The 18,226-nt window shown below is 41.1% G+C and overlaps 1 protein-coding gene across 1 annotated transcript; it reads right to left on the minus strand.

Moving 5' to 3' along the window:
- Nucleotides 1-8,493: 8,493 nt before the first annotated feature.
- Nucleotides 8,494-17,281, minus strand: LOC139470078 (EKC/KEOPS complex subunit LAGE3-like). The gene is made up of 3 exons (XM_071252368.1): nucleotides 17,197-17,281; nucleotides 12,050-12,178; nucleotides 8,494-10,247 (listed from the first exon to the last, which is right to left on the minus strand). The coding sequence occupies exons 1-3, from the start codon at nucleotides 17,214-17,216 to the stop codon at nucleotides 10,139-10,141; spliced, it is 258 nt and encodes an 85-aa protein (XP_071108469.1). The 5' UTR covers nucleotides 17,217-17,281; the 3' UTR covers nucleotides 8,494-10,138.
- Nucleotides 17,282-18,226: the final 945 nt, after the last annotated feature.

The following is an 18,226-nucleotide window of genomic DNA, read 5'->3' on the forward strand; positions in this document are numbered from 1 at the left end:
TAACTCCGTAATAACCTAATATGACTGCAGGTTATCAACACGGCGCTTACATTTATAGTGCATACTGCCGTTACGATAGCATATTTCTGAGTGGAATTGTTTCGAGCTATGGACCGACTGTACTGACGTGTATGTAATAGCGGGCCTGTGATAGCGTTGGTTCTTGATACATCCTCGATAATCCAGGGCATTCATCTCCATTCTATTAAGATAAAAACCCTGGATCCATTCGCCACCAATGTTACGTTTCGAAAGTGATGTTACCATCTCAATCTCTCTTAACACCAACATTGTTTTGGGTTCTCTTTCTCATGGGTGTAATATGATTTTTTTTTTTTGCGATGCGTCCTTCGAATACGTTAACGCAGTTGGTCAAAGATATGTATCAATACAGAATGGTTAGGTGAGGTGAAATTGAGTTTAACGTCGCGCCCAAGATTATTGCACTTATATAGCGACGTGCATGCACGTGTGTGTGTGTGTGTGTGTGTGTGTGTGTGTGTGTGTGTGTGTGTGTGTGTGTGTGTGTGTGTGTGTGTGTGTGTGTGTGTGTGTGTGTGTGTGTGTGCTTGTACTAGTCTGGACTGATACCGATTTATAGTGCTAGCTCACTGAGATACCATGCCGCAGTTAAACATGAATACCCCACTCAGACACAGCATATTGACTCCGAACTGACTTTGTTTTAGCCCCTTAATGCCGAGTGCCAGACAGGGTAATAACAAGTACCATCTTTTAACGTCTTTAAGTATGACGCGGTCAGGGATCGAACCCCGGACCTTCCGCTCTCCGGGCGGACGCTCTACCACTATAATTTATATGCGAATGCAGATCGTCAATCTTTCTTTGGGGTAACATGGGGACAGCTTGTTAAGCTTATGTTCATTACTGCAGTTAGAGTTTTGCAAAGAAGAATAAGAATATTTAATACTTAAAGCATACCCAAGAACAAGATAAATATGTACAAACATAAAATCAAGATGAATAAACAAATATATAATCATATACAGACAGACACCAAACAGGATACATACACACCTCGTACATACACTGATACATACATTTGTACATGTACATGTACACTTATATACACAACACAAAATAGATACACTGATACATACATACAGCACAAACATCAATTGGACTGATAAACTCATAAACTGTGAATGTACTGCCTGACAGATACATGTACATTCATACACCTACACATACACCCACTGGTACATGGTCAGGTGACACCGTTTGAATCTTATATTTAAAACAAATGCTACTTTCTATTCGTCAAATGGCCCCCTATATTCCCTTTTGCCACGAGTCAGATGTCTATATCTAACAGTTCTACAGTAGACACCATCTAAAGTGAACACTCTAACAAACAGTTCTTTGTCTGGTTATCAGCTCTGCGTTCTTACTTCCGCATCACCAAAACATAACTGATTTTTAAACTATCACAATAATTACGTCAAAGGTTACAGTAACATATACAATCTCAATAAAGAAAACTTACAAACGCATATATAATGTGTGAAACCCAGACTTTGAGTCCTTCACATGTTGAAAACGTCGAAATCCAATACAAACTGATTTCTATCGCCTGTCCCAAGAGGATGTGTTCTCGATATTGTATTTTGATAACCGACTTCAATTTTGAAGAGACAATGTACATTAATACTTCCTTCTTTTTGCGAGTAGACGACCCAGTTTGGTACTGGAATTGTAGCGTCTAATCTGTGTGTTGTTTCTTCTGTGTATAGATTCTGGTGATTGTAGATTTGTCTTGACTATAAATGAATCATTTGTTGAAAATACGAACGGGTATACAATGTATTGCACACACCTGATGTGCAACTGTGTGCCCCCATGTAGATATGATTTGCTGCAGGCAGGTGATTCACAACTGCAAATATCATTTGTTGTGTGGCAGTGCCATATTGTATGTTTAGTGTGTCGTGTTAATGCAGTTGCAGTATATTGAGTTCAGAAGACTTTCTGTCTTTCCAGAATGGTCACTTTATAATGTTATAAGCTATTCTGCTTTCCTTAAAAGCCCGATAAAGTGTAACGATATCCAACATCCCTTTTGCTTTGGGTGCAGATCATGTGCCGTTGCGCTTTGCGTGAAGATCGTGTTCCATTATGCTTTCGGGTGAAGATCATGTGCCTCTGTGCGTTCTGTGATTATGCCATGCTGCTGCGCTGATGTGTATATCTCGTACCAAAATGGTTTTTGAATGTCACATGCTGATCAGATATTTTCCAGCAATAATGACCGATTGTGATTTTATATTTCGCATTGTGGTTACAGGTAAATATCAAGCCATTTGGTTAGAACAATTTCTACCGGGTGTGTGTGGTGTCTTTGATAAGTGTCCATTTGCAACCAGTTGATGGAGGTATGTGATCTCTGACTCCACATAGATTGATCAATTATAACAGTCAAACCATATATAAAATATTTGATTAACAGTGCCACTACATGTACAAGACATTAGAAAAAGTTAACGAAATGAGCTGAAATTTCTTATTAGCATGTGAATAAGAGAAAGTGACTTAATAATTCTTATTAATCAAAACCGTTAATAAACTCAAAATCATATCTATCGGAGACACCTCAAGAAACTGAGTAACCAAGTTTTATTCATTATTATATTTACTACAATTTAAAATACTTTAATGTCACATTTTTCACAGGAAAGGGCATGCACACAAGAATCGCATACTTCGGTGTGTGCAAGTAATATGACTTGGCATCACTATTCTCAGCTTCATAATGCCTAACACAGGTGGTATATCTGAATTTGTAGTGAGTGAGTTTGGTTTAACGCCGCTTTTAACAGCATTCCAGTTATATCGCGGTGTGGCAGCTTAATGTGGGAGGTAAGACCGAAGTGATGCAGGTCTCAGACGTTTACCACTTCGGTGAAACCCACGAGCACGGATATGGTGCTGACTAACCTAGAAATATAATCGGGGCGAACCGGGATTCGAACCCACAATCATAGGTTTCTGGCGTGCCCAAGGGATGCAACTATGCACAATGAATCGCGGCGCCTTGGACCACTGGGCCACCCGTGCCCCCTCTGAATGTGTAGATGGAAGCAAACGTATACATGTAGCATGAAAAACACTTGCTATTCGTCAGTCAACAACAACCCAAAACAATCAAACAAGTGTGTTTTGTCTATGCAATATCTTATCCTTTAGAACCGCTTGTGCACAAGCAAGTTAATAATTTTTTTTATCAAAATCTATTTTAATTTGTTTCCACCATTCCCTCTATGCCCTGTTATGCATGTTTATGTTGCTAAATCTTATTTCTCATGTCAGTGACCGATTTCAACCTACATGTTTGGGTGTTCCCCAATCTCCAGTATCATAAAACACTTGAGTTTTTCTCCTTCCTTATCGAACGTTACGACATTTCAGATCATGACCATCATCTAATACACAACAGATGATGTCAGGGTATTATATATGTTTTTATTGTCTGTGTCCAGTGCTAATTTTCACATACAGGACCGTTAGCTGATATAAGGAATGTAACATCCAGTTGATCTTCCAGGTATCTTACTTACTCTAACTCAAAAAAGAGGGCTGTATACGACATTCGTCAGCCTGTTCACGAAGTGTGTACAATTAATATTTTGAAAAGGAGAGTTAAACGACATTTGTGACAGGGAGGATCCTATTGTAGCTGTAGCCGACAGATTAACGGCCGTTGTCGACGAGCGGTACGTGCATCGCTAGGTTACTTGAACGGCAGTGGCCTTCCAGAATGTTACTATTCTTTAATGATTTCTGTGGTCAGTGGAATGTGACTGTGGTCGGTGACTACAGAGACAGTCTACAGCAATATATTTTTGACACATTTCTACAATCACCTTTCAGTGATCGGCCAATTGATTAGTGATGACTAACACTTGTGATAGTTCATTAAAAACTTCGGAAATTTACCCCGTCACGTTTATCGTGTCAGCCATTGTGACGTCATGTACTTGATGTACAATTAATGTATTACGACGCGCTGTCATTGTGACTGACTTACTGACGGACCTTTCTCGTCAAATGAAGAATGCTGATATTATTTGAGTACATTTGTTCACAGAAACTACAAAAGTAGTCCCTGTTGAGCATGTTAAGCATACATAAGCTCATGTCACTTCTCGTTTTGAGGAACTATTTTATTCCGCGATACAGCTGGTTGTTGTATGGCTGTCAGTGTAAACATGACATCACACGTACTAAATATAATTGTGAACAGATCAAGGTCTACGTCCTTTGTGGTAAAAGTAGTGATATAAAAATTATAAGAATTGACTTTCACTTCATGTGAGTTCATTGGAGTATGAACCTTAACAGAGTGAGGGCCAAACTGTTTGAACGTCGGAGCTTGCGACGACGTGAAAGGTGAAAGTCAATTCTTAAGTAAATTTAATCACAATGACATCTTGCATGTACAGCACATGATGCACGTGCATACAGAAGCCAAAGTGTGTGCTCCTGTGGGGGATTCTTGACCATGAGACCGCCTCCGTGGTCTAGTGGTAGAGCGTCCGCCCGGAGAGCGGAAGGTCCGGGGTTCGATCCCCGACCGTGTCATACCAAAAGACGTTAAAAGATGGTACTTGTTGTTACCCCCGTCTGGCGCTCGGCATTAAGGGGCTAAAACAAGGACTGGTCGGCTCGGAGTCAGTATACTGTGTATGAATGGGGTATTCATGTTTAACTGCGGCATGGTATCTCAGTGAGCTAGCACTATAAATCGGCATCAGTACGGACTAGTACAAGCAGCCACACAAACACACACACGTACATGCACGTCGCTGTATAAGTGCAATAATCTTGGACGCGACGTTAAACCCCATTTCACCTCACCTCACCTTAACCATGAGCCCCGATCCGGTAGAATAGGTCTTCATCAACCCATGTTGCCGTAAAAGGCGACTAACGGGATCGGGTGCTCAGGCTCGCTGACTTGGTTGATGCATGTCATCGTATCCCAATTGCGTGGATTGATGCTCATGATGTCAATCACTGGATTGTCTGGTCCAGACTCGATTATTTACAGACCGCCAGATAGCGGGAATATTGCGTAGTGCGGCGTTAAACAACAAACAAACAAATACATCTTGGCCATGATCGGTATCGTGGCGGTAGTGTCATGGTGGGGGCAGTATCACCCCATGACAGGCCTGATTTCATGGACATTTGACTGACCAGCGGTGTGTTGACGAAATTTTGTTTCCTGTCTTTGTTCCATTCTCCAGAATTATCAACAGACATTTTGAGCTCCAAGATGGCAATGCCAGAACACTTCGTGTCCAGATCGTCAGTGTCTCTGACCATAAGGCATACGGACACTGGATTTGCCCGCTAAGTCCTCTGGCATGTCCACAACAGAGAATCTGTTGGGTGTTCTCGGGTGCAGTGATGGCTCGAGACCCTGCAGACGCCAACTTGACCCAGCTTGTGGTAGCTCTTCAGACGGAATGGCGGGTAATACCAGATGCAACTATACGCCCGCTAATTGGCAGGATGCCATCAAGGCTTCGTGCGTGTATCGCCCTGAAATTATGTGCACACCAGATGTTGATCAACACTCCCGAAATTAATTTTAGACATTTATCGTCATGACACCTTCACCATCGTTTCATCAGTTCCCTTATTTTTTGTCGGTAGTATATCATTAAGTGTCACTTGTAAGTAATAAGAAAAAGATGAAAAAATGTATTTCAATTAATGTACATCGCTCGTGAATTTGTAGATAATCTTTAAATGTCAGGTGTTAGGAAGGACAGCTTTTTGTGTTGGGTTTCACAATTTTATAATCCAGGTTGTATGATGATTTTCTATATCAGAGATCATGTGGGGATCCCCCCCCCCCCCCCCCCCCCCCCACACACACACACACACACACGTTTGTCCCTTCACGAAGTTTCCAGGATAGAATAGATCATCACTACCTCATGTTTGTCCCTCCACGAAGATTCCAGGTTAGAAGAGATCTTCACTATCTCATGCTTGTCTCTCCACGAAGATTCCAGGATAGAAGAGATCTTCACTATCTCAAGCTTGTCCCTCCACGAAGTTTCCAGGATAGAAGAGATCTTCACTACCTCATGTTTGCCCCTCCACGAAGATTCCAGGATAGAATTGATCATCACTACCTCATGTTTGTCCCTCCACGAAGATTCCAGGATAGAAGAGATCTTCACTATCTCATGCTTGTCCCTCCACAAAGATTCTAGGATAGAATAGATCCTCACTACCTCATGTTTATCCCTCCATGAAGTTTCCTGATACAATAGATCATGGCTATCCCATACCTGACTGTGGGGAGAATCTTGGGGCAGAAAACAACCAATACTTTTCTTCCCATGAGGATTCGAAAGCAGACCTTAGCATCCGATGCCTGTCTCCCTATGTTTCCAGGGCAGGGCTCAGAACCCCATACCTGTCTCCCAAGAATGATTCCAGGGCAAACCTTGCTACCCCATGCCTGTTTCCCAAGAATGATTCCAGGGCAAACCTTGCTACCCCATGCCTGTCTCCCAAGAATGATTCCAGGGCAAACCTTGCTACCCCATGCCTGTCTCCCAAGAATGATTCCAGGGCAAACCTTGCTACCCCATGCCTGTCTCCCAAGAATGATTCCAGGGAAAACCTTGCTACCTCATGCCTGTCTCCCAAGAATGATTCCAGGGCAAACCTTGCTACCCCATGCCTGTCTCTCCTGGATTCCAGGGCAGACCTAAGTACACCATGCCTGTCTCCCAAGAATGATCCAGGGCAAACCTTGTTACCCCATGCCTGTCTCGCAAGAATGATCCAGGGCAAACCTTGCTACCCCATGCCTGTCTCCCAAGAATGATCCAGGGCAAACCTTGCTACCCCATGCCTGTCTCGCAAGAATGATCCAGGGCAAACCTTGCTACCCCATGCCTGTCTCCCAAGAATGATCCAGGGCAAACCTTGCTACCCCATGCCTGTCTCGCAAGAATGATCCAGGGCAAACCTTGCTACCCCATGCCTGTCTCGCAAGAATGATCCAGGGCAAACCTTGCTACCCCATGCCTGTCTCCCAAGAATGATCCAGGGCAAACCTTGCTACCCCATGCCTGTCTCTCCTGGATTCCAGGGCAGACCTTGCTACCCCATGCCTGTCTCGCAAGAATGATCCAGGGCAAACCTTGCTACCCCATGCCTGTCTCCCAAGAATGATCCAGGGCAAACCTTGCTACCCCATGCCTGTCTCCCAAGAATGATCCAGGGCAAACCTTGCTACCCCATGCCTGTCTCGCAAGAATGATTCCAGGGCAAACCTTGCTACCCCATGCCTGTCTCTCCTGGATTCCAGGGCAGACCTTGCTACCCCATGCCTGTCTCGCAAGAATGATTCCAGGGCAAACCTTGCTACCCCATGCCTGTCTCTCCTGGATTCCAGGGCAAACCTTGTTACCCCATGCCTGTCTCCCAAGAATGATCCAGGGCAAACCTTGCTACCCCATGCCTGTCTCTCATGGATTCCAGGGCAAACCTTGTTACCCCATGCCTGTCTCCCAAGAATGATTCCAGGGCAAACCTTGCTACCCCATGCCTGTCTCTCCTGGATTCCAGGGCAAACCTTGTTACCCCATGCCTGTCTCGCAAGAATGATCCAGGGCAAACCTTGCTACCCCATGCCTGTCTCGCAAGAATGATCCAGGGCAAACCTTGCTACCCCATGCCTGTCTCGCAAGAATGATTCCAGGGCAAACCTTGCTACCCCATGCCTGTCTCTCCCGGATTCCAGGGCAGACCTCAGCACACCATGCCTGTCTCTCCTGGATTCCAGGGCAGGCCTCAGTACATCATGCCTTTCTCTCAAGAAAGATTCCAGGGATGCAATGAAAACAAGACCGCTCTATATCTTCAAACCAAAAGGAAGAACTGTTTTATTACAAAGTTTGCAAAAGAAAATGACTTAAATGAGGCAAATGGAAGTCAGGGGCCCTAGCTGCCACAGAAGCGGAGAAGGGAGGTGTTCTAGAAAATCGAAGAGGTTCAATCAGGGGGGCGATGGGTTTTGTCAGAGGAGGGTGGGTTGTTTTATATCCAAGCAGGGTGTTCTGTCAGTGGGGAGGGGTACTGTCAGCTGGGTTCTTTCAGGAGCAGTTCTTTCAGAAAGGAAGGGAGGTTACTAGCCTCTCCCTCTCAAATAAGGTATTAAATATATGTTACCAGCTCATCAAGTTTCTGAATTCAGAAATAAGTAAATTCAAAATTTTGAGACTTACAGTGACTGATGAACTGACAAATAAATGAATATTGTCCATAAATATCAAACACAGCACTTCATCTCTTAATACATCGTAGTTTAGTTAGTTGATTTGTTGTTTAACGCTGCACCCAGCAATATTCCAGCTGTATGACGACTGTCTGCAAAATAATCAAGTCTGGACCAGACAATCAAGTGATTGACATCATGAGCATCAATCCACACATCAACCACCCTATCCCATTACTCGCCTCTTACGACAAGCATAGTCACCTTTAAGGGCAAGCATGGGTTGCTGAAGACCAATTCTACCCCGGATCTTCATGGGCCTTTTCCCAAATGGACAGTATGATAATGACATAATGGCCATTATGATGATGACATAATGCATGTACAGTCAAGTCTCGTTAATATGACACTCGTTAATCCAACAATAATCTTTATCCGACACTAATGATAGTAACCGATTAAACAGTGCTATTTAGACCTATTAATTCTTTAAATAAACAAAACAGGATAGTTCGAGAAAGGTTGTTCTGACGTGATCTCTAATGTGATGTCCTCAGTGACAGTGAGAACTTGTATCTGATTTTGAGATAATCCAAGCATGTGATAAATCCTGTTTTCTTTATTTAAAGCATTAATTGTTTACTGTTAAGCAAGTTTATCTCTGCAGCCGTTGTAATATGCATCTACCAGCCAACTCGTCTCACATCAAAACACAGGCTGTGTACTCGCGGGCTGATGACCATTCAGTTCGCTGATCACTGTGTCGGATTAACGAGACTGATTACTTAGTGATTTTGGTAATTAATTGCAAATCAGGTGTGTTGGAGTCGAAGTGCAAAACTGTCGGATTAGCGGGTCTAAACAGCACTGACTTAATGGGTTCCCATCATTAGTGTCGGCTAAAGACAATTGTCAGATTAACGAGTGTCAGATAAACAAGACTTGACTAACATAATGGGGACACTTCCTTTTCCCCTTTTTTATTACATGTTTGTATCATTATCTATAGTGTAGTTGTTCGATTTTCGATCACGAACATTGATAGTACTTAATTTCGTTTATTTGAGATACTCGTCAATCAAACAGAATCATATGCAACCAACCATGGCGGATTTACAGGACTTGCCAGTACAATGCCTGTAATGACAAATAGTTTGTTTTCCTCCAAATCACACAAATTTGTCGATATGTAAACAGAATAACTTCAGGTCTCGCACGAGCTTGCATGTTTTTAGAAGACTCATCCCAGCCCTCCGTTAGAGGGAGACTTGGCAGGGAAAACTGGCAGCCCCATGAAGTTCGATTCAAGTCATTCAACATGTTTAACACACAGTTTGTCTGCTGAATCATGTCTTATGATGTATATCTAGCAGCTAATGTATATTCTAATTAGAAAGACACAATGTCTCAGTTTCATGGAAAAAATTAATACATCCAGGTCTGCAGTGCTCCTGATAATGTTGGGAATTATTAAGCCTGAAAAGGCTCCTGTTTGTTATTGAAATGTTGCTATGCAACGGATTTTGAATATTTTGTGCATATTTGTAAGATTTATTTGCAAGATTTATTTTTCTTCTGAACACAGATTATCTTCAGCACGGTGACCTAGGTTGGACATTGGTACCAGAAAGTGAGTCCCCTCTTCAAAAATGACCAGTTCCCATGTTGAAACTGCTGCTAGCTTCATCACAGGAGATCACGCTGTGTTTTTGGACATGATGAGACAATCTGTACATCACGCATTCTTCATCACTGGAGGTGATGTGTATGCAGTGATGAGGCTGCAGTTTCTGTGCTTGATAGCTTCATCACAGGTGATGTATAGGTAGGTGAAGAGATGATGTGAATTTGTACATAAAACTTTCTTCTTCCTCAGCTGGGAGGTCCGAACATGTCAAGAGTTTGTGTCACTAGGATCAGATGATCCATGAAAGAATTCACGCTCACTCGCAGTTTCCTTGCCTCCGACGCCTCGAACATCCTGCAACAATATTGCATACAGTGATGACCAGATTTGTTTAACTTAGATATCAGATCCGCCAACCCTAAATTACTAAAAATTGAAACAATAATAATTACATATTGTAATTTTTTTCTTCTGATACGATTCCAGAGGTAAATGAATATAAAAAATCCAAGGTGTCTATCAAAGATTAAAGAACTGTTACTTTACTTAATAATAATATTTTATCAAATGCACCATATAGTTTCTGGGTATCTCATGTAAAAACAAAAATCATGAATAAATAATAATTTGATAATACATCAGATTTCCCAGAAACCACACTGTACCAATAGTTGAATTTTATACACTTCCCAAGCTGAGGTGAGGTGAAATTAGGTTTATCGTCGTGTCCAAGATTATTGCACTTATATAGCGACGTGCATGTACGTGTGTGTGTTTGTGTGGCTGCTTGTACTAGTCTGGACTGATGCCGATTTATAGTGCTAGCTCACTGAGATACCATGCCGCAGTTTAACATGAATACCCCACTAAGACACAGTATACTGACTCCGAGCCGACCAGTCCTTGTTTTAGCCCCTTCATGCCGAGCGCCAGACAGGGTAACAACAAGTACCATCTTTTAACGTCTTTAGGTATGGCGCCGGACCCCGGACCTTCCACTCTCTGGGCGGACGCTCTACCACTAGACCACGGAGGCGGTCCTCTTCCCAAGGGCAGAAGGAACAAACTTTATAAAGGACAGTTCCCTGCTCTTCACCTTGTGTTCTATTATATTAGATAGCTTCACAATAACTGGCAAAGAACAATAATGGTGAGTGTGAGTGACTGAGTTGGATTTAACGTCGCTTTTAACAGTATTCCAGTTACATCATAGCGTGTCAGCTTAATGTGGGAGGAAAGCCCGAAGTGATGCAGGTCTCAGACGTTTACCACTTCGGTGAAACCCACGAGCACAGGTATGGTGCTGACAAACCTAGAAACATAATGTGGGTGAACCCGGATTCGAACCCCTAATCATAGGTTTCTGGCACCTTAGACGACTGGGCCACCCATGCCCCCTGCAGAGAACAATAAAGAACGAAACGTGGTTTATTTCATAATAAAACATTGTTCTATCATGATGTCATTTTCTGGTGATTCGAATATGGGCAACTTGAAGATGTCATTTATTTTTGAGAGGGAAGTGTCTGTTGAGTTGTTCCAAATAGATGTAGCTGAGCTACAGATATAAACGCAATTGCCGACTGATCAAATCCAAAAGTGGGAGTGAAATGACAATCATCAGGAAAAAAGGTACAGATAATCGATGCGAGGATGATGAGAATATGCAGGATAAATCAAACTTAACCCTCCTGTTTGTAAAATGGACTTGTCTGACATTTCCGAGGTTGGGTTCTATTCAGGGAGTTATCATTATTAAAATTTGGGTGAATATTTTTCAAAGCTTTTAAATTTTACCAACATCCTTAAAGAGGCTCTGAGTGATGTTAATAGCTCATATAAGAAATAAACGATTTGTGGTCGTTGTTTATCGTACAATAAAACACTGCAGAGAGACTAAACCACTTGGGGCTGCACTCCTCATGTTTTATTCTCCCTGTAGTAGCAGATAGTCCAGGGCCCTGTTTCCCATAGTGATCAAAAAGCTACGACAATTGTAACTCCCAAACTTTAACACCGACCTACGACAGTCCTAGCACTATGATCGCTTTGTGGAACAAGGCCCTGGGATTTATCTCAACAAAAGGGGATATGAAACCCTTGAGAATCATAATTATCAAGGACAACAAACCATCAAATACATAAAGTGGCCTTACACATTCAAGATGTTCCCCTTCAGAGAGAGTGTCCGTCTGACTCCTCCCCGACGTGGTTCCTCGTCAACACTGAGTGTCCCATGAGCTATCTCGGCCTGCCTCGGAGTCGGGAACGGCACCTTCAGATCACTTGTATTCGTCAAGGACAAACGATACAGTTTTTGACCAAAGTTTATCTGAATATATCGTTCCACATTGTACAAGACTATTGCAATAGGTTTGCTCACAACACATTCTAATTACAATTAGATATTTTACTTCAAAACAATACCACTTCATAGTGGGATGCACCAGGTAAACCCCAAGTGAACTTTGTCCAATCTAAATGAAGGATGAGTAGGGTTTTCAGCCAATCAGATGTCGGCTTTCTTAAACAATTTAGCTTCATTTTTATAACCACTTTTATTTAGAATTTTGATTTGTACAAAAGACGACCCACACAGAACACAAATATTCCTTCAATGGAACTTCAATGTTCAAGGGTCTTTATTATCTACATTTGGAACTGGTCGTTTTAATTTATTTCATGATAATGAAATCAGATATACTGGTTTTATTGCTCATAGCAAGAGTCATTGTATCCAGGTAAACAATTCATATTATGAGATAAATACATACGACCGTTGAGAATATCAAATATTCACCTAATGATGAACTTTATTGATACAAAATAGCATACAAACATATGAAAGTAAGTTGTCATTTTTGTCTAGAAAATGTTCCAGTCTTGGTCAGGTACCTTGTCTGTCGGTCAAGAATGTTTTAAATCTGTGCCATTTCAGCTAGAGCTCTGATGTACGGTAAATACCAAGTCAGCCAAGTTTTGGACATTAATCATGACATGAATCTCAAGTTATGATCAAGCTCATGATTCTGTGTCAATTATTCATGTTTGTTGCAGTAGACACAGTTTATGGATAACAACTTCTTCATTTTACTGTAATGGCAACCTTTCGCTACAGATCCTTGCACTGTTGTCAAGCAGGGCAATGGTATATTATAAGAATCTATACTGAAACATCACCATTACAGTTAAATAAAGAAGTTGTTATCAATAAATTGTGTCTATTTTGTCATCCATCAACTTCTAAGAGTGAGTTGGGTTTAACGTAGCTTTTAACAGTATTCCAGTTATATCATGGTGTGTCAGCTTAATGTGGGAGGAAAGCCTGAAGTGATGCAGGTCTCCGACGTTTACCACTTCGGTGAAACCCACGAGAACGGGAATGTTGCTGACAAACCTAGAAACATAATTGGGGCAAACCGGGATTCGGACCCACAATCATAGGTTTCTGACATGCACAAGGGACGCAACACTACAAAGCGAATCGCGGCGCCTTAGATGACTGGGCCACCCGTGCCCCCTCAACTTCTAAGAAATGCCTATCAAACAATTCAAGTTTGTTGTTCAATGAGAACAAAGAACAATTTCCCTTGGCATGCACTGTATCAATGGCAAAACTTCATCTAACCAGGTGCAGCTTATACCGCTAATTTGCTCCAGCTGGTTCTCACTTCACAGATCTAATGTGCCTCTCAATCCTAAGGGTTAGTTGTGTTAGGGTTAGGTTATGTTACTTACCCCTTCCCTATCCTTAGCCCTTGGATCTCCTTTCCTGGTCAGTACAAGGTAAGGCACCCCTTCCCGATCAAACACCCCTTTTCATCCTCAGGTTTGTGAGTGAGTGAGTTGGGTTTAACGCCGCTTTTAACAGTATTCCAGTTATATCATGGCGTGTCAGCTTAATGTGGGAGGAAAGCCCGAAGTGATGCAGGTCTCAGACATTTACCACTTCGGTGAAACCCATGAGAACGGGTATGGTGCTTACAAACCTAGAAACATAATCAGGGCGAACCAGGATTCGAACCCACAATCATAGGTTTGTGGCGTGGCCAATGGACGCAACTCTGCACAGTGAATCGCGGCGCCTTAGATGACTGGGTCACCCGTGCCCCCTCAGGTTTATGAAAGTAACCTGGTTACCCCTTTACAATTATTAGGCTTACTTGTGAGTCAGGGTTAGCATGGTTAGGGTGAGCTATCTCACCTCTTTTAACTAATTAATCCAAAGTTATTTAAGGTGAATCCATACAATATTTTAACAAGTTTCAAGTTTTTCTCCCCGAAAAAGTGCCCCCCGTACATGTGCATAAAGGTACACAGTTGAGTGCTGATGTCAACAATGATCAGTTCCACACGGAAACATTGTCGGTGTGAATGTCTCCGACCCAGTCACATTTGAGCACATGCGTGTGGAACAAAGTTTCAATGAATCAAAGCAATCAACTTGCATACAGTAAACTACAGTTATAATGAACTCAAAGGGACCACTAATTTTAATTCGTTATAACGTTATAGTTCGTCATCAGCATTTGACAGCACATATACAGCTAACGGACGGGACCCAGAAATAGTTTGTTGTATCCGTCAGTTCGTTATAAATGTGTTCGTTATAAATGTAAGTTTACAGTATTTGGTTTAGGGTTAGGGAACATTATCACTAGGAAATTCATACCGGATCTAAAACACTTGAGAAATCTGGGGAAACAAAATTCCCAGTTGGGAAATAAACATTCTTTTAAAAAACTGTTACATGGGAAAAATTCGCAGAGAAACAAAAAGAACAAAGGGACATTTTCAGTACAGGAACAAACACTCTTTGACACTGATCACTAGCTAAACAAGCACTAACTAAGTATTCATGGTATTTGTGAATGCGCCCTGGTTTATCTTTGGCAAATTAAATTAACTCGATTAGACCTGCCAACCTTTAAAGGGGCACTGATCTAAAGCATTCCCCGGGACTGGTTGTTGCCTTTGTTATTGTTTTTTACCCGTGAGTACCCGGATGATACGCAACGCAACTGAGCGTGACCAGAGACTGGGCTACTGTCTGCAAGGATAGCTAAATAAACTTGGAGACAATATTTGTTTTACCCATTTTTGAACACTGATTGGTTAACCGTGATCTATAAAGATTTCGACAAAGGCGCATGTTAATTAATTTCTTCAGCCTAGACAAACAGACAAAAAGAAATACCCTTGATTGTTATAGTTTAATAATAAAAAAAACATCCATACAGTGAAAGCATTTCCGGATTTCGGATTGCGTCGATAATACGATTGCTACTCTCTTCTTGTCATCCACGTTTTCTGGTATAACCCTACACTTGTGTATTTGTCGTCATTCACTTGATGCTCAGTTAATGAATTTATTACAGGTATCATTAGTGGTAGCACCACTCAGAATACCTGACGAAGGATCCATTTGGCATTTATTGTGTCTGGGGTAATTATTCAATCTAAATCCAGGTTTGAAGTGAAATGTGTGTTATGTAATATGCACGTGGCAGCCCTGCAAGAGATGAATGGTCAGTTGATTTACTTTTTTTGGTAAATCAACGGATCGTTCGTCAAAAAGGTTCATCAAAGGGTTAACAGAAAATACACTGATTGATTAATAACTGTTATCTTGCACGGTGGATATGTCAAAAGTGAGTGTACACATGTCTAGGTTTACTAAAACAAAGGGAATACATTCATATCATGGCGTGAAGTGTCGATGTAAAAACAAAATACTTTGTTCAAAGGGTTAACTGATAATACATTGATTAATTGCTCATTGTTATCTAACACAATGGATTTTTTAGGAACCGTGGACGTTATGAAAATAGCTGTGACGTGGGCTTTCTCAGCCGACCTTTGAGACTTGACACCTATGTGAAACACCTGAAACAATCTAAGTGATCAGTTGAGAAACAAACACGGGTTATAATCTCCCGAAATGATATATATATTTTAAAATATTTGATTGTTACAGAGACACTCGACATCGAATAAGTTTCTTTGTACAGCTGCAGACGTGTGGGATATTGTTCCTTTGTGTGGATATTCAAGGACACATTCCTCGAACAAGGAAGCTGCTTAAAATTATACACATAAATTTGGTAGGTTGTAATTATGATATTCGCATTTTGTTTTCCTTCATTTGCAGTAGCATTTGACAGATTCATTCTTGTTCCTCTACGTCTTGGTTGGGAATATCTTCGATGCGCGATAGACGTTGTTTTCACAAGTCTTTTCCTTTGTATTATACAGTCAATTTGTAAAATGTGATTCTCTCTGGCAATTTATAAAATGTGTAAATATTTCAGTCAGTTTGACTGAAAAATCTGTCAATTTCTTTAACCATTTTCTTTCTGTTAACAGATTGACTAAAATTGACTTAGACGATCAAAAGGGCCTAAAAACATCACAACAGATTATTATGTAGGATTAGAAGCCAAACAATATAGAAATGTACTTTTCATCGTAACATTTACAGTCTCTTGGTGATGATATTAAACATAAGAATGTTTGGAATTCGTTGTCATAATAATACAGATGGACATATTTTTCATTTAATAATAACTGAATATTCAGACGAATAATAAATTTCCTAAGTGAAAATTTTACACATTTTGACTGTAAAAATATAAATACGATAAAGTAAGCAATGCTCAGGAGAAATATTTACTTTGTGTTGCAAGCCAAATTAGTGTAAACGAAAATCGCACAATTAGCAAGCAAGTGACTAATCAAAACTTCGTCACCATTACCGATGCTACCCACAAAGATACCTACGTTTCCATATTATTTCCAAAACTGTATTTTATTTTGTTGATGAATAGGACCATACGCCCTTATACTATCAATAAAAGTGACAAATGCGCTTACGTATGGTGCAGCACAGGTCGCGAACTAGTCTAGGTTTCTGCTATATCATCCGGGTACTCACGGGGAAAAACAATAACAAAGGCAACAACCAGTCCCGGGGAATTGCTATAGATCAGTGCCCCTTTAAGGTGGCAAAGGGAAATCAGTCCTCCTACTTAAAATCTGACAAAAGTGCTTCTCCGGTAATGTAGATAAACATAAATAAACGTTTTCTCAACGATGCTGTGCCCGACTGACTAGTCCAGTCGTCAGTCAGAGAGCCGTGAGGGGCAAGACGTGAAGCCGATTCAAAAGACTGCGTCGCGGATCGGTCGATCGGCTCGTCACCCCATCACGGCATCAGTTGACGGGATCAGCTAAGCGTGAACTAATTCGCGCGGCGGTAGACGTACCTCTTGCCTAATTTACTAACATAACGTCAAAGGGATACACACTGAGATTTCCTTCCATATCGTCAAACGTTTATCGGTAAACGTACAGACTTGTTTTCATTTTGCCATGTGCAGGAAGTCAATGAGGAAGTGATGTAAACCGGAAGTATTGTAAAATACTATTTCCCAACCAACAACCATTAGTGTATATTTTAAACATAAGGTGTCAGCCGATACTTCAATAATATTTGTTAGATTTGGGGTATTTTTGAAATTACTCTATTCATATAAGAACCGTAATAGTAATGTCATTTTCTACGTAGTGATTAGGATAGAAAAAGGGGAACTCCTTCTTGCGATTGTATATTCGCTGTTGGAAATGAGACATATATTGCAAAACCACGCATTCCTTTTTTTTGGCTAGTGAACAAGCCCAATTTGCATCCCTTCCGATTGATCAATGTACACAAGATTTATTTATTCGGTATAATACGCACATGTGTGTTATATGCACCCTTATTTATGGGCAATTAAAATCTGGAAAAATATATCTGTCGTACATAAACATTTCAAGCTGTCAGCATAAACAACGAAATTTATCTTTCAACTCTGTTTTTGTCACCAAAATAATATTCTAATAAGAGCCCCCTATTTCTAATTTTGAGAGCGCCCCGGGCGCTTATTACGTCGAATACGGTATGTGAGTTCGAAATCGCCCTGCTTGTATATGGTTCTAGGTTAGTCAGCACCATACCCTCTTCTCGTGAGTTTCACCACATAGGTATCTAAGACCTGTGTCGCTTCCTCCCGTACCAAGCTGGCGCGCCCTGATGTAAGTAAGTCTGTTCAAAAGCAGCGTTAACACCACCCCGCATATTCACTCACTTATTACAACTGGAGACAATGGCCTTTTTCTAGACTAACATCTAGTCTCTGAAATTAACATATCGTACAGAAAAAAATAGTTGTTAAATTATCTTAATAAAATGTATCTTAATATAAATTATTTGATACCCTTAATATAGGTTACTAATAAGTGTCCATGGCTGAGGGAGGTAGCTGACCCGTCTTAACTGGTTCCACTGTTGG

The sequence above is a fragment of the Haliotis cracherodii genome, unplaced genomic scaffold, assembly GCF_022045235.1.
Source record: "Haliotis cracherodii isolate W230 unplaced genomic scaffold, xgHalCrac1.p SCAF_20, whole genome shotgun sequence".
NCBI lineage: Eukaryota > Metazoa > Mollusca > Gastropoda > Lepetellida > Haliotidae > Haliotis > Haliotis cracherodii.